At 46.0% G+C, this 25,120-nt stretch overlaps 1 protein-coding gene and 1 pseudogene across 6 annotated transcripts in view; one reads left to right on the top strand and one right to left on the bottom strand.

Moving 5' to 3' along the window:
- Btbd9 (BTB (POZ) domain containing 9) overlaps positions 1 to 25,120 on the top strand; it is a 367,098-nt gene that overhangs the window by 266,512 nt on the left and 75,466 nt on the right. For all 6 annotated transcript variants that reach the window (NM_172618.2, NM_027060.1, XM_006524094.4 and 3 more), the window contains one exon: positions 16,390 to 16,579. In NM_172618.2, the coding sequence (NP_766206.1) occupies positions 16,390 to 16,579 (190 nt within the window). The remainder of the gene's footprint in view (positions 1 to 16,389; positions 16,580 to 25,120) is intronic.
- On the bottom strand, positions 4,959 to 5,082 carry Gm25049 (annotated as a pseudogene).

The raw sequence follows: 25,120 nt of genomic DNA, 5'->3' as shown, positions 1-25,120 counted from the left end.
CACTGACTGCTCTTCTAGAGGTCCTGAGTTCAAATTCCAGCAACCACCTGGTGACTCTCAACCATCTGTAATGAGATTGGATGCCGTCTTCTGGTGTATCTGAAGACAGCTACAGTGTACTCATATACATAAGATAAATAAATCTTTAAAAAAAAAAAATCCCTTCTTCTAAGATGGCACTGCCTTATGTTAGTTCGACATAAAAACTAACTAGCCACAATTAACCCCTTGTCAACTTGGCACACAAACACATCACTTACTAAGCCATAACCTTTCCTTTCTTATTATCCCCAAGATGTTATAGTAATATTACAATATAAAATGTTTTAACTTTTAAAAGCTCCATAGTCTTTCAAAATCCATACATTTTATAAAAGTTTAATATTTTTAAAATATCCAAAGTCTTTCTAAAATTTCAAAATCTCTATAAAATTCCAAAATCTCTTAGCTGTGACTTTTTTTAAAATCAAAACACAAGTTAAATATGTTCTTCTTCTTCAGGGAAGAACTAGGGCACAGTTATAATTAAATCAAAGCACAACCAAAGGTCAACAGTGTAAAAGGCTCAGTGCTTGACATCTGGGAGCCACTCACATCCTCTGGGCTCTAAGAAGCCATGAAGCAGCTCCATTTTCCCAACTCTTCACTCCCATGGCACCCACAGCTTGCCTATAGCTCAAGCTAGCTGCAGCCCACAGCTGTTGCTGTCCTTGTCCCAAGGTACTAAAATCTCCAAAATCTTGGCATCTTCTGCTGCAACTGGGCCATACCTTTGTTAAGAGCCTTTCCTGGGCTCTCTCCAGGGATTCTGACCCTGCTGCGAGGTGCCAAACCTAAGCCGCTCTCCATGACCCCGTCAATCCTGGGCTGTCTCCTATAAGATACTGGGGCCTAGCTATTTTCTCCATGACCCCTTCATGCCTTTAAAACCAGGACCTTCTGGGTGACTCTTACAAATTACCAAGTTTGGCTGCCAAGTGGCCTAAGCTCTCTCTGAACTACAGCTTCTATGTGCTGACTCTGAAGAGAAATTCTTTCAGATATGTGATCCTTAGTAGTGCTGCTCTCTTCTTTACCACTGCTAATTTCTCTGCTCTGGTCAAACATCACCAACTGTCCTAATAAAGCAAAGGGTTTACCTTAGTGGATCTGGATTCTTAATCACAGGCAGTTCTTCACCTCTAGCGGACCAGAACCATGGATTCTTAATTCAGAATCTCAAATGGCCCTGATGAAGTCTTTAAGGACTCTCAGATGTCTCTGAAGTCTCACAAGCCAGGCCTCCCTCAGCTGCACAGCTCTTAGCAGTATCTTCCCAAGATAGCTCAGTACGTTCTGAGCACTCAGTGGATTTCCCAGTCCAACACTGTAAACACCGCCTCAGCCCTCCCCTGAAACAGCATGGCTGGCTCTGTCACAGCAGTACTCCATGACCTAGTCGCCAATTTCTGCCTTGTTAGGGTTTCTCACTGGGATGAAACACTATGACCAAAAGCAACTTGGGGAGGTATGGATTAATTTTGGCTTATAGTTCTCTATCACAGGCTATCATTGAAGGAAGTCAGAGCAGGAACTCACACAGGGCAGGAATCTGGAGGCAGGAGCTGATGCAGAAGCCATGGAGGAATGCTGCTTACTGGCTTGCTTCTCATGGCTTGCTCTGCCTGTGCTCTTATAGATCCCAGGACCACCAGTCCCAGGATGGCACCACCACCAACAGGCTGGGCCCACTGTTACTAACAAAGAAAATGTACTGCAGAGTTGCCTATAGACCGATCTTATGCAGGCATTTTCTCAATTGAGAGTTTCTTTTCCCAAACGACTCTTGGTTGTGTCAAATTGACAGAAACTTAGCCAGTATAACCCTGACCTAATATTTCCACTTCTAGTAATTTATCCCAAGGAAGTACTTAGGAACATTTCCTCTGTAAAAATTTTCAGTGTCTGTTACTTATGGTAATACAGTAAGGGAAAGGGCTACATACTAGCCCACAGTAAGGACACAATGGAATGGATTATGACACACTCACATGTCAGAATTTCTGTAGAGTCACCTACAGTGTAAGAACATGCCCACAGTATAATATAAAATAGAGGGAAGATACACCCTTTATAGCCAGAATGATGCTGGTATTTTAAAATTAAAGGTAATAATATATTCCTCATTACATATGCACCTATTCATTTGTTAAGACAGCCATTAAAAACAAAAACAAAAAACATGGAGTGGGAGGGTGCTACAGGACCGGACCCACAGTTCCTCACAGTTCTGCAGGCTGGAAGCTCCTGTTGGAGTTTTGGCACACTCCCTTTCTCTGGACAGCTCTCTTCTTAGCGTGGAGTTGGCCATCTTTCCCTCTGTCCTTTCTTGGCCTTTCACCTGTCTGGTCACCTCTCTAGCATCTCTTCCTTTCTTATAAGGGCACTGGTCATGTGTGATAAGGCCCTTCAGTTTACCTTAGTTCTGTCGTTAACGGCCAGTGTGAGAGCTCCAGCATATGACTTCTAGGGCATGCAAGGTCACCAATTGAAGAGCTTGCAGATGTAAGCATGTTTCTAGATGGTGGGCTCCTCTGTAATTTTTTAAATTGTTTTTCTTCTTTGACGTGTTTTCAGTGACTATGTGAAACATTGTATATAAAAGGGTGGAGATGACTGGGTCTGTGTGTTTGTGTGTGGGCTTGAATTGGGGTGATATTGGGCAGCTGCATATGCAGTAGGCCATCTGCCAGTGTGGGTGTCTCAGATTGCTTCCTCACCTTATTGTGTGAGACAGGATCTCTCAATGAACCTTGAGCTCTTCAGTTTGGTCTGGTTGGCTACCCAGTAAGCTCCGGGGATCTACCTCTCTCCGCCCTAGCACATCAGTACACACGGCTTTTGTGCGGATGCTGGAGATCCTGCTGAGCTCCTCATAATTGCATCTGACTCTTTACCAAGTGAATCCTCTTCCCAGCCCTTAATGAAGTGATGTCCCTGTCACCTTCTGTAGAAGAGAGTCAAGGCTTGAGTGACTGACAGGGCTAGTTTCTCAGAACTCTTAGACTTGTCCTCTTTGTGAGTCACCTGCAGTGGGCGACTCACCCTATGGCCCTTAGAATGAACCGACTACTGAAGAACCTGGTTGAATCTGTGGGATACAGGAGAACAGCTACTGTGTGCTTGCATCTGTGCACAAGTCTAGACTGTGAGAGGCTGGGTGAGGAAAGACAGTGTGGGCATGGCCAGCAGGGAGCTTTCCTAGCTTGTTGGTGCTGATCTCAAGGGCTGCTTCAGCACATTCCAGAGCCCTTAAATTGTGTATTGTCAGTCCGGGCCATTTAGTGTTTGCTGGTGCTGTCTGTGTGTTAGGGAACATGCTGGAAATGGGAGAGGGGACTGGCAAGAAAATTCCTGGAGCCGTGGGCTTCACTGATCACATGTTCACTAACATGCGCGGCAGGCTGTGCTTTTGTGAGTCACAGGAAGCTTCAGGACTTGGCCACCTTGGAAGCAGATTGCTTGCTGCAGTAAGTTTTTGGGAGGGGTCTCCACATCAGTGGGCCCTTACTGCTGCACAGTCCTGCGCCACGGGGTGAGGTTGGGTCACTGGCTTGTGTAAAATGAAGCAGTGACATGAAAATGGGAACCTGTTAGGTGAGGCAGGCAGGGACGCAGCCATCTCTTTGAATTTATTGGCTCATTAATATTGTGGAGATGGGTATGTTTCTTTTATAGCTGCATTAGATACTTACCTTTCTAAGGACAGGAATCGGTACAGTGCTACAAGAGAGAATGTACTTAAAAATCACAACATTACCTGTGGTAAAATTATCATAAAAACTGCCTAGTGCTCATGCGGGCCGTGACTGCAGCCCTGCCCCGTAATGACAGGAGCTGGTCCGCAGTGAAGTTGTTTCCATGAAATTGTGATGAAATCAACTAAAATGGTAATAAAGCAGAGTAAAAGGGAGAGGACTCAGGCGAGATATAAAAATGCAGAGGGTGTTAGGATGTGCGCATCGGCATCTTCCAGAAATGGATCTGTGAAATAGCAAATACGAATTGATTGAGATTTTCATTCAGAAATGTTATCCTTGCAGAGGGGCCACATGCCTGTCCCCTAACCACAGCCCTGACAGGATAGCTATAGTGATAGGCTTTGGTGTCAAGCAATAGTTACAAAAGCTTGGTGCCCCTTCCCTCCCTTCTGACGAGAGTCACTTGCCCTGGGAGCCTCTTCAGACTTCCCCAGCTGCTGCTCCGATGAATTAATGTTCAGTAGATGCCTGTTATAAAGAACAGGAAGTGCCTCTCAGTGAATCCTCAGTGAGCTGTGGAGACACAATAAAATATCTGTGATCAGAGATGTCTTATATTATAGGAATAACTTTCATATTGATACTATATTCAAAATGACAGATCTGTACCCTTGTCACGTTGCTGCCCCCAAAAGGCAAGATGCCACCTCCTCTCCTCCACAGTGTCAAATGTGTTTGGCCTTCCCCGTGTCCTCTCTCTAGTTCGTCTCAGTGAGTTAGTCTATCAGGCATCTTGACTCAAGATCTAGCCTTTCATTGCCCATGGGATGCTTAGAATCCTCTCCAAGGTCTGCACTGACTGATGCCAGCTTATTTGCCTAGGCTGGTACAGCTCCTCTGCTGGCTGGCTGGCTCTGCCCATCCCAGCAGTTCTTCCCATGGAGAGACTATGGGGCCTTTGCTCTTGCCATCCTCCCAGGAACCTTCTTTATGCTCCCTCCTTCTTAGCCCCCTCATCCTGCCTGGCCCCTTCACTCAGGCAGTCTCTTATTAACTTGAATTTTCTATCTATATGTCCCTTCTCTAGAAAAGCCTTCCCTGCCTCTCTTCTCTTGGTCTGTATTCTGCTTCCTTGATTTCTTTCTTTTTTAAAAAATTAATCTTTTAGTTATATATAGTACTTAGTAAAAATTAAAACCAAATGTAACTTGGACAGAAAAAAATATGGGACCGTTGATGAATTTGCATGGCATCCTTGTGCAGTGGCCATGATGATCTCTGTATTGTGTGCAGTGGCCATGTATTGTTCCAATGTCGGTGTATGTGCTGCTGAGGTAAGCACTGGTCAGGTAGTTTCTTTGTTTGATGTTCAGAGATCCATAATGTTCCTTTTAGAATACTTATTTTTGTCTGTAACTATTTATTTCTTCATATTGTTTTTAATAGAAGGGAATGTGGGGGTGTGGGGTTGTGTGTGAGCATGTGCGCTCATGTGTATATGTGTACTACTCTAATAGTGCCTGGATTCTTGATAAATAGACAAAAGAAAGGGAGGGAGGGAGGAGGAGGGAGAGATGGGGGGACAGAATGATGTGTTTCCTTCTGAGGACGATGAACCAAATCCCATTCCACTCTGTTGTTGACTTTTTATATAATAGGCAAGGCATATCTTGAATTTAATGAATTTGTAACTAATGAGAACTGACTGCATCAATAAAGTCATCTCATAAAACAGATGCTCTCTGAGCCTTAAGCTTCTGATCTAGAACACAGTGGGAAAGCCGCACCTTGCCACTTTGGGGAGGGTTGTTCTGTTCCTGGTAAGAATTTTTAGGTCAGAGCTTCATTGACTACGGACCTCAGATCATGTGTATGCCCCTAGTCTGGGCAAGGCCTTCTCATTATTTTTTTTTAAAGATTTATTTATTATTATAGCTAAGTACACTGTAGCTGTCTTTAGACACACCAGAAGAGGGCGTCAGATCTCATTACGGATGGTTGTGAGTCACCATGCAGTTGCTGGGATTTGAACTCAGGACCTCTGGAAGAGCAGTCAGTGCTCTTAACCGCTGAGCCATCTCTCCAGCCCCAAGGCCTTCTTTTTTGACAGTTCCTCCCTGATCTCTACTCTTGGACCCTCCTCTTTATAACAATAGCTCTAGTGTGGTTAACTATACCCTTAATGTGGGCCTGTTTTTTTGTTTTTGTTTTTGTTTTTTTTTCACAATAATAAGGCTAACAGTTGTAGGGTATTTTTTTTTAAAGAGCTATTCTGGGCTGTGAATCATCTAGTTTGCATTTCTCTTATCCTGTATGTTAAGATCTGCCCATCACTGAGGCCCAGTATTCCTACGACTGGGATCTTGTATTAGTGACTTTGCATAGTCCCACTGAGAGCTAGACAGCTGATACCTTATGTAGCATCTTTTCACTGTCCTGACAGTCCTACAGGTCAGAGCACCGAGTTGATCCTGGTGGCAATTAAGTGACTATGGGCACAAAATGGTGTGATAGTGCATTTTCCTTCTGTGCCACAACAGCTGTACAGCAGCTGCATAGCGAGTCAGTGCCTGTTGTCTCCAGTCATCCTAGCCACAAAAGGTCTGATGGATACAGTGTGTCTAATGGGACAGTGAGGAGCCCTCCTGTCCCCTGGACAGGCCTCCATAGAAGTATGCTTCTGAGTTTGCTCCTCCCACATCCTTTCTCTCTAGATTCTTCCCTACTCCCGTATTTCTGATTTTTATAGCTCCTGAGGGAAACAGAGCCCTTTGTGCTTAAACATAACAAGATTGCCAGAGGGTGAGTTTGGCAAGATTGGAATAGTGGGCAGTCCAGGAAGCCAGTTTTGGGCTGTGTACATTTGCCAGGTACTCAGACTTAACTCCTGAAGGTAGGTGACTCTACCACTCAGAGGTCAGGGGTGATACATGACATTGCATCACCCAGAGCAGCCGAGAAAGCTGGACAGTGTAGTCACAGTCTGCTTAGCTTAGCCACTTCAGTCCTCATTGCATCATTAGTCTTTGGACTCAATCTTGGCCATAACATGATCAGAATTCATGACTTTGCTCTTCCAGCATCTCCCATTCTTCTGAGGACATATTACTTTAAACCATAATAGTAATTTTCATATCATGTTATTTTTATTTTTCAACTAGCTGAAGACACAGCGCATGCAGAGAATATTATTCTTTATACAGTAACTGCCTGGCACACACAGCCTACATAATGGCAATTAAACTGAGCTCCAGACTGACAAACAAGCTGTGGAGCTGAAAGGCAGGGTTTCTGTAGAAGATCAGTTCTAATAATTTTTGTATCGGAGTGTTTTACATATGTGACATTTTGTATAATAAACAATTAACTGCCTGCTTCTGACATTTCAAAGTTAATGTGGGAAAGTTATACAACAGTCACAGTGAGCGTCACCTCCCCAAGTGAAGTGGCAAATGGCTATCAGCCTCTAGTTCCGAGGCCCTGTTATTCCTCTCTGCACACCCTGAACCTCTTTGCTGGCAGCCGGCAGGCCATTGTCTTTGATAAACAAGATAATTGATATAAATGGAGGTGTTCTTCTCTGAAATGGTTCTGCAATTGCAGGTTTTTCAGGCTGGAGGTATAATTTTCCTTGTGTCCCATTACTGTTAATCTCTAAATAGATAGATTAGTTAATCTGCCTGCCTTCCATGGGAAGACACTGGGTGAGTCACCCCTCAGCAAAGCCCACAAAACATCAGGTGAAACTAGGGCACAGGAGAAATGATGAGCAGTCGCAGTGACGATCAGGAACATGTGCGTTTTGAGCAGGAGGCTTAGAGCTTCGAGCTAAGAAGAGGTGCATCCTCCTCAGGAAGAGGACGGCTGGCTCTGCCGTGTGGACACTGGGCGCACAGCGAGGAGAGCTGCAGCGCCGGCGTGTGCTTGCTTGCTGCTGCTTTGTTCGAATGGACTAGGCTTTGCAAAGCCTACTTCGTATCATAAGTTAATGCTCAGCCTTCTCAGCCCTCCATTGGGTGGCTTTCTTTATGAAATGTCAAGGATCTAGACTACAGAAGAGCGATGCAAGTTTGCACCCAGTTGTGAAGTCTGCTCTGAAAAACCGCATACATGCACACGTATGTCTGTGTGTGTTTGGTGTACACATACATACATATATGCACAAATGTGTGTATATGTGAAGTGTGACAAGGAAGAATGAATGGGAAGGCATGTGGGCATGAGTCTGGGGGAGAGGCATATGGTCTATCCATGACTCCCCAGAGGAATGCTGTGCATCTTATCACTTAGGGACATGACGGTTTGAAACCATAATAAGCAGCCTTTGGACTGCCTTGGACATTATAATATTTAGGTTAAAGACCAGTTTGCACTCTGAGTAAGGCAAGTCATAGTAAGATGAGCTGTCTCCCAGGCCAGTCCTCTGTGGCAGGGTTATCACACCACCTTTCCGATCCAGCACGCCAAGGGTGCTTTACTGGCCAGTTTAATGTCATCTCTTCGCTGAGCGGTGGGCTTCCCCCGCCTCCTTCCACTTTTGAAAGGTTAGCCTTTCTTCAGAACAGTGCAGGTTTCCTGCAACATCTGTCAGCTTGGCAACGAGCACACCCCAAGGAAATGATGAACATTTGAAGACCATCTAAATACTTGAGGGACCTTTCCTCTTCTCCCCTCTCTCTTTCTGATCCTCTCTTCTCCTGTTTCTCCTAAGAATAGTGGGACAGCCACCTGGCATTTGTCGCTCGCTCACAGTCGCTTACTGCTGATAAAGTGTAAGCCCACTTACAGCTGTGACTTGTTTTTTAAATGAGTTTTGATTTACTCCTTGCGTTGTGATAGCCCTTGGAACCTTGAAGCAGAACCAGCCCGGAAGGCAGCTATGGGCAGAAGCTTTTGTTTAAGGAAAAGAGACTGCTCGGCCCTGGACCGTGAGCACAAAGACGTCTCTGCTCTAATGACTCAGATGATCTTGATCTGATTCAGTAGGTCAGAAATTGCTGTCCCCAGCAAATATCGACCAGAGGGAACTGCTTTCTCGGTTATTCTGAAACTGCCGGCTGCATATTACACTAGCAGGTGCTAATAGTTTTTTGCAGGTCAGTAGAATTGTTATTGGCTCTTCCTTCCTTTCCCCAATCCTTTTACAATCGCAAGGTGGTGTCTCCTGAGCACACAGATCTCCTTGTATGACTCGGATTTGAAATCCCAGGCCTACCCACCATTCCTTAGGGAAGACCTGGCTCTTGGTTACTAGGGAAGGACGACATGAAGAGCTCATTTGAAACTGAAACTCAAACCTCACCGAACTGAGCAGCTAGTGTCACAGAAGGTGGAGAGAAAGAGGGGGCAGCTCTCCTTGTCACACAATAGAGAATTGAAGTCGAGGATGGTTAAATGGCTTCCTTAAGATTGCCTAGAAAGCTGGACTCACAGTCACAATTAGTTTGGGGGGGTCTCTGCTCTCTAGCCTTTGCCTGTTGTAGCAGAAGATAGGGCAGGTGGAGTGGGTGGGGAATTGCCATTTCTCCCTGAAGTATGGAGACCTGAGCTGGGGAGGGCTAGAATGCAGAACCAAGATCTTCCTAACAGATGTAAAAGGATTAGAATGTCATTTTAAAATGCTGTGTTTATTTTGTATACTCCCAAGCACTGACTATAGGCTACTAAAGAGCAGTGGAAGATAAGTTTTATTCTATTTCAGACAAACCTTTTTAAAACCACACTCTAAATTTACAAAAGCCATAGCATCATTTATTTCCTCCGTGTAGATTAACCTTGGCTCCAGAATGCCATGTGAACTGTGGGTTCGGCATGGCATTTTCTGGTACCTCCAACCCTTGTGCTGAGAGAGTGTTAGGCTAGCCTGGGAGCTGGGCAGCCATGTTCCCCACGTTCCCAGTAGTGCACACCCGCCCCCCCCCCCAACCCAGTGTACCATCACCTCAGCTCCATGGCTCTGATAGTGCCTGAGTTGAACACTGAGAGGCTTGAGAGACAAGCTGTTCCCTTGGCCATGCCCTGGGGCTTGGTGAAAGAGCCCTGTGGTCAGAAGCTGTCCTACCCTGACCCACTCCTCTCTCCTCGGGCCAGTTGTGTTCTCCCAAGATCCCTCTCTGCTAGGCCATCCAGGGCAACAGGGGGCCACAGCCTCTGAGAACCCACTGTTCCTGTGAGCCTTCTCTCTAGGCCTCAAGAGGCTATGCAGGAAGCAGATACAGAGTGGCTTCTCTGTAATGTCTGGAGCCCATGTGACATTTGAATTCTTCACTATTGCTTCAACTTTTAGTGAAAGCTTAAATATTATAGTCAGTGATGCATTCTCACATTTTAAGAAACATTCTCACAAGCCAGGCATGGTGGCGCTTACCTTTAATCCCAACACTCGTGAGGCAGAGGCAGGCTGATCTCTGAGTTGGAGGCCAGCCTGGTCTACAGAGTGAGTTCCAGGACAGCCAGGGCTACATAGAGAAACCCTGTCTCGTAAAACCACACACACACACACACACACACACACACACACACACAAAGAAAGAAAAAAGAGAAACATTCTCACATTTTAAGACTTGAGGGCTATTTGTAATCCTAGAACCAATCTAACTTAAACTTGTTGAATTCAGAACCAGATGCAGTCTCCAGCTTAGAGACAAGCTACCAGGTTATTAAAGGGTAGTTAGACATAATAATAACTTCCTAACAAGAGCATTAAACTTCTGCATCTGTGGGGCTTTTCTGAGGCTTTTGCACATTCTTGTTCCCTGAGCAGGGTAAAAAGCTACTCCCCAATAGGACATCTCTACTCTCTGGTCACAAGATTGTGATCTGACAAGCTACTTAATCCAGTAACGTGGAACAAGGACATTCGTTGGTTTCAGTATCTTCCAAGACATAAGGAAAAATAATCCCTGCAAATCTTACAGCACATGCACAGCACGACACCCTCCTGTGCAGTTCCAGTGACTGTTGTGTGCTGGGTATTTTTCCAGGCTAGCAGTACGGAAAACCTCTCGGAGCAGAGGTTGTCTCTCTCTGGCAGATTGTGTCACTGCATTGAAAAATTGCCTGAGTTCAGACACAGGGCTGGATGCCTGGCTGTCTCTTCTTACAGCTGGAAATACCTTTGCCCAGGCTTTCAAAGGCCAGTGTGAACACAGAGTGAATTTGATGGCCTCTGTCAGCGTGCATACGTGAGGTCCATTGTCCTTAGCCCCCCTCTCTGCAGCTCCTGAGGATACCTGTCTCTGAGTTATCTTCCAGAGCTGCAGTATTCAGAGCTAGGACTTCAGAGGTGACAGTTTGAGGCATGGAGCTGGGGCACATTCGAAGGCTGGAGAGCTCTTGGCTCTCTTGTGCTGGGCAGGATGGAGGCCAGCATGATTGAGAAAGCACAATGTGTGTGTATGGGGAGGTGTGGACAGATGTGGTGAGAAGTGGCAGTGTGAGGATGGGAGCTGGCACAGGAGATCAGATGTGGGATGGCACTCACCGAAAGAGAGGAAAACCAAGAAGAAAGTAGAACAGAGGGCTGGGTAGGGGCCAGGGCTCCTCTGCAGGGACTGAGCACTCAGTGCTACTCCCTGGATTTTTCTGGGCTGGGTTTGGGTTTGGGAAGGTGGGATCCTTCTCCCTGAGAAGCCTGGGAGAAGCTTTGGCAATTGATCACACACTGCTTATGATCAATGACTTTTTCCTCACATGTGATGTAACACATGGTTGGTAGTGACTTCTCTTCTCATAGATAAAACCAGGAGTCAGTGTAATTTGGCGCATACTTTGAGAAACACATTTGTGCTGTGTTTTGATAGCTTTCAAGAAAGATGGCCTTGTTCTCTAATTAGCTATTGTTCGTTTACAGCTGTTCCGCTGTTAAAGACAAAGCAGCTGTGGAGACTTTTTCCTTTGAAGAATGCAGCAGAAGGCCCTGTTGCAGTTGCCTTGGAAGCTTGTCTAGTCAGCAGCAAGTTCAGTGCAGGCCTGGGGATGGGCCCTGGTGTTATTAGCCTCCTTAAAATCAAACAGCAGTGAAGCTGGGAGATCTATAGGTAGGACCTTAAGCTGAAAATAACCTTCCTTGTGTTTTAAATCAGGAAATACTTTATGTCTAAATTTTGGCACTCTGCTTAGAAAACCTTCTAAGAAAAATCTATTGTTTGCTGAGTAAGTGGTAGGCCTGTTAGAAAGCAGTTGTGTGATCTAATAACCAGCAAAACAGCAAGGAAAGCCCACCACAAGCTCAGGGCCTGGGGATAACAGTCTGTTGGTAAGAGCCATGAGCTATTTCATTTGGAAAAAGAAAAATCAGCTTCAGGAAGGCCTTTTTTTTTTTTTTTTTTTTTTAAGGGCTGGAGAGATGTCTCATAGGTTAAGGGCACCAGCTGTTCTTCCACAGGTCCCGAGTTCAATTCCCAGAACCTACAGCCGTCTATAATGGGATCTGATATCCTCTTCTGGTGTGCATAAGTACATGCAGACAAAGCACCCATGTACATAAAATAAATAAATAAATAAATAAATAAATCTTTAAAAAATGAAAAAAAGGGGCTGGAGAGATGGCTCAGTAGTTAAGAGTGCCGACTGCTTTTCCGGAGGTCCTGAGTTCAAATCCCAGCAACCACATGGTGGCTCACAACCATCCGTAGTGAGATCTGACACTCTTCTGGTGTAGATGAAGACAGCTATAGTGTACTTACATACAGTAATAAATAAATGTTTTTTAAAAATGTATTTAAAAAAATGAGAAAAAAGTTTTCTTCCATATCTGGAGCCTATCTGGGGCAACAGCCATAACAGGTTGCCATTCTTACAGTTAAGTAAAGCTGGTGTAGGTGTCCCTCATGCCATGTCCTAGTGAGCTAACACTACCTTTTAAAAAATATATTGCTACTGAATTAACTTTACTGGCAAGCAGGGAGGTAGTGGAACACGCCTTTAATCCTAGCACTTAGAAGACAGAGGCAGGTGGATCTCTGAGTTCAAGACCAGCCTGGTTTACAGAGCATGTTTCAGAACAGCCAGGGCTACACAGAGAAACCCTGTCTTGAGAAGCCTAAATAAATATAAATAAATAGTGACTGGCAGGCTGTTGGTCACTCTGGTGCTGTGTGAGAGCTGGGAGCTGTGGATTGTGTTCAGATGGCTTTTCCTGCCACCCCCCCCCCCCAACAGCCCAGGAACTCTGTTCTTCATACACTGAGAGCGTGTACACCTTGTTAACATACACTGAGAGCATGTACACCTTGTTAACATACACTGAGTGCGTGTACACCTTGTTAATATACACTAAGAGCCTGTACACCTTGTTAACATACACTGAGAGCCTGTACACTTTGTTAATATACACTGAGATCCTGTACACTTTGTTAACATACACTGAGAGCCTTTACACCTTGTTAACATACACTGAGAGCCTTTATACCTTGTTAACATATACTGAGATCCTGTACAGTTTAACATACACTGAGAGCCTTTACACTTTGTTAACATACACTGAGAGCCTGTACACTTTGTTAACATACACTGAGAGCCTTTACACCTTGTTAACATACACTGAGAGCCTTTACACCTTGTTAACATATACTGAGAGCCTGTACACTTTGTTAACATACACTGAGAGCCTTTACACCTTGTTAACATATACTGAGAGCCTGTACACCTTGTTAACATACACTGAGAGCCTTTACACCTTGTTAACATACACTGAGAGCCTGTACACCTTGTTAACATATACTGAGAGCCTGTACACCTTGTTAACATATACTGAGAGCCTGTACACCTTGTTAACATACACTGAGAGCCTGTACACCTTGTTAACATACACTGAGAGCCTGTACACCTTGTTAACATATACTGAGAGCATGTACACCTTGTTAACATATACTGAGAGCCTGTACACCTTGTTAACATACACTGAGAGCGTGTACACCTTGTTAACATACACTGAGAGCCTGTACACCTTGTTAACATACACTGAGAGCGTGTACACCTTGTTAACATACACTGAGAGCCTGTACACTTTGTTAACATACACTGAGAGCCTGTACACTTTGTTAACATACACTGAGAGCCTGTACACTTTGTTAACATACACTGAGAGCCTTTACACTTTGTTAACATACACTGAGAGCCTGTACACTTTGTTAACATATACTGAGAGCCTTTACACTTTGTTAACATACACTGAGAGCCTGTACACTTTGTTAACATACACTGAGAGCCTTTACACTTTGTTAACATACACTGAGAGCCTGTACACTTTGTTAACATACACTGAGAGCCTTTACACTTTGTTAACATACACTGAGAGCCTGTACAGTTTGTTAACATATACAGAGAGCCTTTACACTTTGTTAACATACACTGAGAGCGTGTACACCTTGTTAACATACACTGAGAGCGTGTACACCTTGTTAACATACACTGAGAGTGTGTACACTTTGTTAACATACACTGAGAGCCTGTACACTTTGTTAACATACACTGAGAGCGTGTACACCTTGTTAACATACACTGAGAACGTGTACACCTTGTTAACATACACTGAGAGCGTGTACACCTTGTTAACATACACTGAGAGCGTGTACACTTTGTTAACATACACTGAGAGCCTGTACACTTTGTTAACATACACTGAGAGCCTGTACACTTTGTTAACATACAACTCTTGCATTCAGAAGCAGCAAATTAAATTTGTCTGAGCAGAATTGCTGTGTGCATGGAGGGGAAAAGTAATTTCTTCCCAAGCAGTTCCTCATGTCTCCTGCTCCTAGCACAGGCTGCTGTAATAGAAATGGAGCTGAGGATGGCAGTGGAGACCCAGGCAGAGACACAGGCAAGATGATGGCTTCTGGCAGCTTGGGTTTGTAAACAAAATGACGCAAATTGGGACAGAAATTCCAGTGGGATCAGGCAAGGGACTGGAAGACTGGATATGCAGCACAAAGCCGAATCCTGTCCAGATGGTGTTTTTAATAAATGTATCAGGCTCAAATGAAAGACAGTAATGAATGTTCTAAATGGGGAGTGGCCCATTCCCAGGGCGAGCAGTTGTGCACTGTCCATGTGTCGCAGCCAGGTAGGGGCGCTCGCCAGCTCTTCCCAGAAGGATGCATTTTGATCCTATGTGTTAGTCAGGCCAGGTAGACAAGCTGGGGCTTGCATTTCTAGGAGAATTAATAATCCAAGAACTTTCTACTGAAATGTAGGAAGTCACCTCTAAATGTTGATGTACTCAGTGGTGACATTCTGAACAAACCTTTCCTGTCACAGCCCTGTAATGTGATTAACTTGGGAGAAGAGAAAGAACACAACTAAAATATATTGTATGAAAAAATTTCAATATGGTTTTAAAACAATAAAAATAATCTGAAAAAATGAAAAACAGATAAAAGATCTTTTATGTCTATTGGAGCCTCATTGTAATCTGTCTGCCATGGGTGGCCAGACTTTCTGTACATGGGTCAGATTTCAAGACGTTCCGAGGACAGAAGATGGTGTTTACATAGCTCTCCTGCTAACCCCAAGGGTCCCCTTCTCTGTCTAGAACCAGGAAGTGGTGGTGCACGCCTTTAATCCCAGCACTTGGGAGGCAGAGGCAGGGGGATTTCTGAGTTTGATGCCAGCCTGGTCTACAGAGTAATTTCCAGGACAGCCAGGGCTACACAGAGAAACCCTGTCTGGAAAAAAAAAAAAAAAAAAAAAAGACCCAGAGACTGATTGTGCTTTGCTTTCTTAAAGAAATGACTTGAGATCTGTGTTCTGTGGATAAGGAACTAGGTTAACAAGGTAACGTTCTGCAGCATCACAGAGCAGCTGGAACAGGGCTACATACAACTTGGTATTCCTAGTTGTCTCCTGAGGATGTGACCATTTAAAGTAATCATGGGGAGGGGAGTGCCCAAGCCTCAGGGCCGGGCTTCCCATGCCCTTGTCTTTTATCAATGTATCTTACTGTTTCCGAGAGCCTCTATCCTATTGAACAGCCAGCATTTTGTGGGAGCTCTTGACTTTTATAAATGAGCAGGTTGATGCGGACTTGAAGTATAGAGAGAGACTTGGAGTCAGGCTGCTGGGTTTTTTCAAGATCTAGCAGCTCCTGAACAAAAGAAGGAGCCCCTGTATGGCTATGCACAGAGCAGCAAACAGTGGAGCCAATTATGTGTTTAGAAAAGGCACCTTCTGGACCCCTGTCCTGGCCCCTGTCCTGCTGGATGGCTGTGTTTTCCACTGCACATGTATGAAGCTGTAGCTCATTGGTCCTGGGCGCTGGCCAGGGCACAGCTCAGTGATAGAATACCTGCGTGGAATGTGCAAAGCCCCAGAAACACATAGGGAAATCCATCTGACCTGCTAGATAGTTTCTCACAGAAACTATTCGGCTTTACGGTGTATCTCTACATTCTGTTATCATGTTCTTCATAACGAAATACTTAAGAATGGATTGCTACATATGGCTCGGATATTTCAGCCTGAAGTTCAGTTTTTGTTTGTTTAATTATTTAGCATGGAAACTCTTATCTGAAGATAATAGATAGGTTATAGTTCCCCTTTATTGTTGACTTGAGATGCTAATTAATTAATTTTGTTCCAAGCACGCTATAGGGATGTGTTTGGCTCGTCTTATCCTAATGCCAGCTCTTGTGCTTTGGCTTCACAGTTCCCCTGGAGAATGTGGCAACGATCGCAGATTGTGCCAGTGTGATTGAAGGAGTCAGTCGGAGCCGGAATGCCTTGCTGAATGGGGACACTAAGAATTATGACTGGGACTCTGGCTACACGTGCCACCAGCTGGGCAGTGGTGCCATTGTGGTTCAGCTGGCACAGCCATACATAATTGGCTCAATACGGTAAGATTTCTGTGCATTTGTTAGTTAAAAAGTAAAAATTCACATAATCCCTGACAGCTTTGGGGAAGGAGGCAGGGCAATGGTACTCGCTGTCCACTTGGACTTTTAGTATGGAGATACACTAAAAGTAGACCTGAAATCAGCAGTCGGGGAGGACTGGATGAGGAGGGGAGGACTAGGTGAGGGGGAAGGACTGGGTGGGGGGACTGGATGAGATGGGGGAGGACTGGATGAGAGGCCTCCGATTATCTTACTCCTTCTGCAGTCTTAGTGTGCGTAGATGAGAGACTTACAGGGTGATGTTGAGAGGTGATATGGATAAAAAGCTATTTTCAGCTTCAGTAAACAACTGTGTATGTGAACCAAAGAGACCCAAGTATGAACCTGGTTCTAGACAGTCTTCTTAGTGTCCTTGGGCTTGAGTTCCCTCTTGATCCATTTTATTTTACAAAAGGAGCTTTACCTTTGCTTGATTTATGGGATTTTTATTAGTTTTAAGTCTGATACTGGCAGCATCCATCAGAGAGTCCCCTCTCTGCCCATCTTCTACCCCCCCCCCCCCGTCCTCCATCTTCTTGTCCTCTTCTCTCATGCTCTCTCCCTCCCATCCTGTCCCCTCCTCTCCCCTACCATCCTCTATCGTTCCCCCCCCCCCCATCCATGCTCACCCTTGTTTCTAAGGGCGCCTCTGAAGAACTCACATGGGAAACAGTACGTGCCTGTCTACCTCAGTCTGCCGAGGGTGGAGCACTGGCAGTCATGACTGCCCCTCGCCTGGTGCTTCTCTACGCTTGCTTTCTCTTCCCTGTTCTTGTCTTAGTCTGTAGGAAGAAGGAGCCAGCACAGGAGAGCAGTGTCAGGCAGTGCAGCAGAAGCAGGCCTCCTGCCGCTTGGGACAACCACCACAGCTAAATGCTGCACACGTGCTAAGGACCCGGGGTTGGATGTGTTGAATGGAGACCGTTAGATTTCTTCATGTCAGCTAACTCCATTTCATCAAGGGCCGCATCACAGGCTGAGTACCATAGGAAATGAAGTGGGGCAGGGGTGAGCTCTCGGGCTGGATGAGCGCACGGCCATCCTCTTGACGCTTCCTGAGCTGTGTGCACTCACTACTGTGGTCCTGCCGTCTACCTAGCATCTTTAGGACCTTAGTCATGGATGATGTAAGCTGTCTGCATCTCCCATTACAGTTTGTCCCTCCTCACAAATGTGCCAACAGTTAGTTGTCCCTCTTCTGTCTTCTGCCACTGTCTTCCCGACAGTTTCTTGAAGATTACCAATCGTGTCTCTGAGATTACATCTGCAATTTCTTGCAGCAGGCTTGGGGTGTAACTCGTCTGAGCCAGAAGACTTGAAATCATTTAAATTGACTAGACACTCTCTCTCACTTCACCTATTTGGGACTTCAATTTTCTCTTTATTATGTTTGTTCTGCCATTTCTAATTTGAGGGCCAGTCTCCTTACCAATGAAGATGGAAGCAAACAGGCAACTTAGTACCTCTGTCCACTCTCCTTTAATGGCTTCTGAATCTCATTTGCTCACCTAGTACCGGACACCCTTCCTCTGCACCCCAGTGTCTGTGTCCATGTGTCTTAGACCAAGGCAGCTAAAATGAAATTCCATTGTCCTTTCTTCCCGCCCCACTTACCTCGCCTCAGCTCTCTCCCAGGATTCGCAGTCAGGGCAGTGGCTCCACACAGCTTTGCAGCAAGCCAAAGCCACAAGGCCTTCCCTGGCTTTGCTGCCCTCTCTTATTGCCCCCACTGCCCTGAAGTTCCAGCAGTGCTGCCTCCTAAGAACTCCCAGAGCTCTCTGTCTCCTGTGTCCCATGGTGGTGTCCGAGTGAAACCTCTGCAGTGTCACTTCTCTACCCGCTTCGCCACGTGACCCTCTCTTCCCACCACACCACTCCTGACTCCACTTCCCTAAGCAGGGGTGGCAAGCCCCAGGGACTGCCCTGTTAGAGACTCTTACAGCCTGGCCTCTGGTGTCTCGTCCTCAGGCCGCCCGAGCTGCTATGGTCAGGCTGTGCCTTTGCTATCCCATCATGTTGATCTCATCACGTACAATCTTACTCCCTTTGTACTCCCTCTTGGCTATTCCAGAATCCATTGTGGGAATAGTGGTCCAGCCTCCCATCATCCTCTGCGCCTCACTTAGTGAGGTTTCTATTGATCTGATAAAATACCATGGCTGAGAGCAACTGGGGATTAAAGGATTAATATCAGCTTCCAACTCTTGGGTCACACTGCATCACCCAGGGAAGTCTGGGCAGGAACCTTGAGGCAGGAACTGGAGAAGAGTCCACAGAGAGATGCTGTCTATGACTTGCTCCTCATGGCTTGCTCAGCTGCTTTTTTATACAACTTAGATCACTGGCCCAAGGGTAGTACTGCCCACAATGGGATGGCCTTCCCACGTCATTTGGTTATTAAGAAAATGTCCCACTGGGCAGTGATGGCGCATGCCTTTGATCCCAGCACTTGGGAGGCAGAGGCAGGCAGATTTCTGAGTTCGAGGCCAGCCTGGTCTACAGAGTGAGTTCCAGGACAGCCAGGGTTACACAGAGAAACCCTGTCTCGGAGAAAACAAAAAACAAAAAAAGAAAAGAAAATGTCCCAAAGGCACATCCACAGGCACCCATGTCCCCATCAGGCACCCCCACCAGCTGCAGAGCTCCTGTGTTGATTGTTACCTTGTTGACTCCCCCAGCCTTGCCTGCTTGCTGCATGAGGCCTGAGACAGCTCAGAGTTAAGTTTTGCTCTTAACAGGGTGAGTGTGCCCTGAGGTAGTCTTCCAGACAGAAGGGGATTACAGCAGGTTTAGGAGGAACTTTACAATTTTAGATCCAGCAGATCCCTAGGAGGTGGTTGCCATGGTGATAGCTCAAAGGAACAAGGGCTTGTCCTGGGGCATGACCACCCTGGCCTCCAGTGCTACCAAAGACGTGAATTCTGACTTTCTCAAGAAAAGTGTGTTACTAGGGCTCTGGGCAGGCAGAATGGGCCCACCTGGTCTCATCTAAGTGTGGGATGAAAATGGTTCCTGCAAACAATTTCATTTTTCCTGACTCAGAGGAGAGATGATGAGCAGGCACACAACCAGAGGCAGAATTGTATATCTCAGCACAGTGTGGCGCCTCTAACTTCCTGAAGGCCAGCTATTGTTTCTCCAGTAAGAAAATCCATTCAACCGGAGTGCTGTCTAACTAGCCAAGCATTCAGAGAGACACGTCTCGGTGAAGCTAACATTATGTTGTCAGGGACTGCATTTGCCTCTTCTGTGACATTATTAAGAGGAAAGGGAGGAGGTTTCCTGGCCACCAATGCCCGTGGACAACACTGGGTATCTTGGCAGGCTGCAGTTACGGCGGATGATGTACCCAGATAGACGTTTATTGATGTGAAACTAGATCAGTGGCCCCTTTCCCTGGGGATGGGTAATGGACCAGCTGTGGGTTGATTAGTCAGTAGCACTTGACCCACAGCTTCCACTGCTCATGATAACAAACTGGCTTTCCTAGTCACTGTGTCTGTAGCCACCCACAGTGCAAGTGCTACCAAGCCCAGAGTCGTGCTCCACAGAGAGGAGATTGCAGAGCTGGGAGCCTAGAAACCCACCTCCCTCTATCACATAAGCTTTGAAAACACATCTCTTTTCAGTTGGGGACTTCTCAGGCAAAGGTCTTCATTGTTGATGTTCATAATTCTTCTTGTGGTATGTAGTGTGCTATGGATAAGATCGTTCATTCTTTCCTTGCCCTTTGGCTGGGCAGGCAGGCAGGCAGAGCCAGGTTTCCTGGCAGAGAGAGTGCTTGGTCCTGTTAGTGTGCCTGACATGGGTAAGTGCCTGTGACACATCGTGGGAGGGCAGCTGGAGAGATGATCTCCACTCCCCCGTCCCTTCATTTTCTTTCATTCATTCAACAAACATCTTTTTTTCTTTGGATCATATCCTGTGGTAGATGCTAAGGAGTACTGCATTGAGTGGAGAAGCCAAGCACTGCATGCTCTTGGAGCTGGCACTGAGGACAGACAGACACAAGCAGGAAACAAGCATGCTTACAGTATGCTAAGCTCTTGGAAGTCAGGAGGAGGGGAGGAAGAGGAGGAGACAGAAGGGAGAGACAGTTGCGTTTCAGACTGGGTGGTCAGAGAAGGTTCTCTGAGAAGGAATGTTCGCAGAGCTGAAGGATGGTAAAGGAAGCACCATGGAGACTCAAGGAAGGTACTGAAGACAAGGTGCCAGGGACTGGAGAGGGGAGAGAACAGGAGGCAAGGCCTGGGAGATTGGGGGTGACAGCCAAGAGGAGCTCTGTTGCAGTCTCTGCACTCAGCACCCGGACCCCCTCCTCCCCATCACAGACTCCCATCACAGGCCTGTCATGGGAGAAGAAGAGCTGGGAGCCTGGCAGCAGGGCCGGCCCTGAGGTGCCTTCTCTGCTCTGCCTCCTGCTTCAGCTTCCAGGGGTTACCTTTGGTAGGACACGCCCCCAAGGCTGTGTGACAGCAAATGAAGCATCTGGTCCTTGTTGCCTGGCTCTCAGGCAGCCAGAACTTACTCACTTTTAGGGGAAAGAGAAATTACCTGGAATGTGCCCTAGAAGTAGGTAATTGAGCAGTAATTATATCATTTCCATGCCATTTTAAAAACATTAAAATTTAAATAACAGGAAATCTTCAGAGGCCTGACCACATAAAAAGCCCAGGCTAGAGTCATAATAACTAACCAGATCTGTTGTGTCTTAGTTTATAGTCCCTCTTCACCTTAGTGTAAGACTGATCATCTGCCTGCTTGCTGATGGAGATACTGTGTAAAGAGTCCTCAGGTCTGGGAGGGAGACCAAGTACACTCTGCACCCAACTCACTGAACGCCCCCTGCCTCTCCAGCTAATGGATGGCAGGCTTCACTGAAACCTGAAATGTAAGATAATCAGCTAAATTAACAATGTTTATATTAGCTTGGAAAGAAAGGTTTTGTAATTGACGCATACATGGGGTAGTGTAAGTAAAGTGCACGCACGTTGTTCTAAATAACAAACTTAATTGTAAGTAAATAGGCTGCCCAAGGAGGCCCAGTGTCAATAGATGGACCTAAATAAACCCAGATTAAGGAGTAAATGACCCAAGAACACTGTCCTCAGTTGGAATATATACATGTATACAGCAAGGTTAAGACTGAAGGGGCTAGCCCAGAGGAGCTATAGCTGTCTTCAGCCACACCAGAAGAGAGCATCAGATTCCATTACAGATGGTTGTGAGCCGTCATGTGGCTGCTGGAAATTGAACTCAGGGCCTCCTAACTGCTGAGCCGTCTCTCCAGCCCCCCAGAGGATATTCTTGATGGGTCTATGATGAAGCTCTTTTTGTTTTTTAATAGCGAAAAAAACCCACAGACCTGCCCCCCGTACAAGATAATGCCGCACAGAATGACTGAAACACCGCTGTGCCCTGCGGTGATTACACACAGGTGAAAATACTAGCAAAGGAAAGGGAAGCGTGTAAAGAAAGGCTCACACGTGTGGTGTGGCCTTAGAGCCTGTTTGCCTTTTTCCCTGAACAGTTAGGTCCACACCGGGTTCAGCTGCCCTTCCGTTACAGAACAGTTCTGCGTACGTAGGTCGCCTATTTGGGCTATGGTTCCTAAGACCCCCTTTGCTGTTTCCCTTCTTTCTACTGCTTACCACTCTGCCATAGTAGCCTTCATCTTCTTGTCCTAAGGGAGAGGCACAGAAAAGAAAAAGAGAAATTGGAGGCCATTCCACTTTGTCTCCTATTTAATGCCTCTAGATGAAGGTTTTATTTGATAAGGGTGGGTAGAGAAATTGACGTTTATGGTTCAAATAGTCGTTTATAATATTTAAACATTTTCTCTGTGTGTGGGCCCATTGTTTCATAGAGGACCACAGAAAATCTCAAATTGAAGATAGGGATTTTTCTAATACACATTTTTTTCAATATCGTGATGGGCTTGGTCTCTAGAAGATTCCTAGTGCCTGGTACTTGGTAACTCTCATTGACGGCACTGACAACGCTCTTGTGATACTGCAACTAAAGGGAGTTCTATCTGTCACCTAAATTGGACATCATATTTGTTCAGTGTGGCTGATCTAAGTGTATGTGAGGAAACTGCTAAAGACCGGGTCCTGCAGATGACTGAGCTCAGGAGGCAGGCACCGGTACTGGCATCGGCACCAGGAAGGCCGCCTGCAGCCTCATCCTGCTTCCATTTCATCCTGTCTGAGCTCCGCTGGGGCAGCAGCACATCCATTTACATTAAGACAGCCTTCTTTGCAACCTCGAGAACTAGAAATTTCCTTTTTATAGTCTGAAGAATACAGCAAGCATCTAAATATATGACTCCTCTGCTTCAAATTAAGATTGCCTATAATTCTAGTTGAAATTGGAAAGATATTTTACAAAATTTGCTTCCTATCAGTCATGCTGAGTCGTCTGTCTCAGCCCCGAACTAAGGAATTCTTCCTTGTCATGCTGGTCTCTGATTTATTTCCTAAGTGTTGTTCCTCCCTGAGCCCATCTGCATCATGTCGACGTCTCCTCAACACCCTCAGACCTCGGCACTGTGATTTCCAGAAAAATCAGAGAGGAAAGAATTATATCTGGGGTTCCCAACAGATGCTGGAGTGTGAACTGTATGAACACACAAAGGCCAGGAATCCTGGAACCTCGCAGCAGAGTGAGTCAGGGCACAGTAAACAGACAGTAGCGGTCTTCCATGGCAGAGAAACTTCAAGATGAAAGTGAATTACTATGGCAACTAAGTTGCATGTGAAAAATACAACAATTCAGATGTTTTTTGGAAAGGCAAGAAAGGTTACATGCCAAAAAAAAAAAAAAAAAGTGTTTCTGTGTGTGATTTACCTCTCATGTCAGCCATTTATCTCTCTTGAGTCACTGGGGAACCTGACAACCAGTCATCACATCCACAGCTAGATAATATAGAGAGTCTTTTAGTTGTCAAAGATTAGCCCATCAAGAAGACATTTTTACAGAGGACTTAACCCCTTTCTAACCCTCCCCCAAATTTCATGTACAAACACATGCTTTGTTAATTATCTCGAATTGTCTGTCGGTTAAAACGCTTCTAAACGTCCGTTTGCTCAGTCGCGTGCTTGAGAAGACTGGGTGAGTATCACGCATTGGCTCTGGTTTCCAGGACCATGTCCTGGTCGGCTTGATGGCTACTGCTCTCACCACAGAGCCGGCCACTCAGTGTCCTAGCGATGCCGCTGCCCCTGCCAGGGCTGCCAGAAGAACTTTGAGGAAAAGGATAGACATTCCTGCAGCTTCAGTTGATGAGATTGCTTCAGTGTGACTTCTGAGTCCTGAGTGACTGCAGCTGCTCTGAAAGTCATGAAGAGCCATAGCTACTTCAACTCAGCCCTCGCGGCCCAGATCAGTTAGTCTGCCCTTGGAAGCCTTCACGTTTCTCAGGTACCTTTAGTCAGAAACGGTTTCCCTCTGGGAGCTCCAGTGTTTCACGTTTTTAATGTTTTGGTGTCTTGGCCGCTCTCAGCATCACTGTGTGGGCTCACAGGCCTCTCCCGCCCTTGCTGCCGTGTGTGTGTGTGTGTGTGTGTGTGTGTGTGTGTATGTGTGTGTGTGTGTGTTAAGCTTAGCCCCTGTAAAAGCATAGCTGCAGAGGCACCTGCTCAAAGCATTCTCATGACTAGGTAAGAAAGAGTTCCTGAGACCACGAAAGCCCTGGGCCTGCTCCTCTTGCCTGGCCTCTCTGCCTGCCTGCACACACCATTCAGGTGGATTAGCAGTGGCTAGGAGGGCTGCCTGGCGCCTCGGCATCTCCTTCCATCTGCCCCCCACCCCACCCAGAACACCTGGGGCTTCATTCCTGCTGAGGAGACTTTCTGCTTTGCTGCCTCTTTCATGATGGATCAGGTTCAGTGTGACAGGGATCAGTTACTAGATAAATGCACAATATGTGCTTACCTCTCCAGGACCTTCTTTCCTAGCTTGCCCTTGAATCCTCATGGGAAGGATTGTCTTTCTCCCTTCTGAACCCACGTCCCTCAGTGGTGACATTGACAGTCCTGTATCAGGACTCCTTTCCTGTGACCCAGCACCTCTCAGGATGGCCTGTTTCCTCCGTTTATTGTTCAGAAATGCCTGTTTCTTCTCTTCCTGTGCCTCCCAGTAGTTCTTTTTATTTCTATTTAATGTGTGGGTGTTTCACCTGCATACATGTCTGTATACCACATGTGTGCCTGGTACCTGCAGAGCCCAGAAGAAGGTGTTGGGTCTTCTGGAACTGGAGTGAGAGCTGCTGTGAGCCACCATGCAGGTGTTGGGAACAGAACCCAGATCCTCAGGGAGAATGCCGATGCTCTTAACTGCTGAGCCATCTTCCCTCTCCCCCCTCCAAGAAGTCTTGGTGCAAGCTGTGCTCACTGTCATTGGGAGGTGTTTATATTAATTGCCAGCACACTCATTTACTCCAAGAAGCTTATATTTGAGTTTTGTTTGGCTGAAAATAACAGAGAAAGATTTAATTTCTCT

This window comes from Mus musculus, chromosome 17 (assembly GCF_000001635.26).
Source record: "Mus musculus strain C57BL/6J chromosome 17, GRCm38.p6 C57BL/6J".
Lineage (NCBI taxonomy): Eukaryota > Metazoa > Chordata > Mammalia > Rodentia > Muridae > Mus > Mus musculus.
Note: the sequence above shows the minus strand (reverse complement) of the source record. Positions and strands in the feature narration are given on the sequence as shown.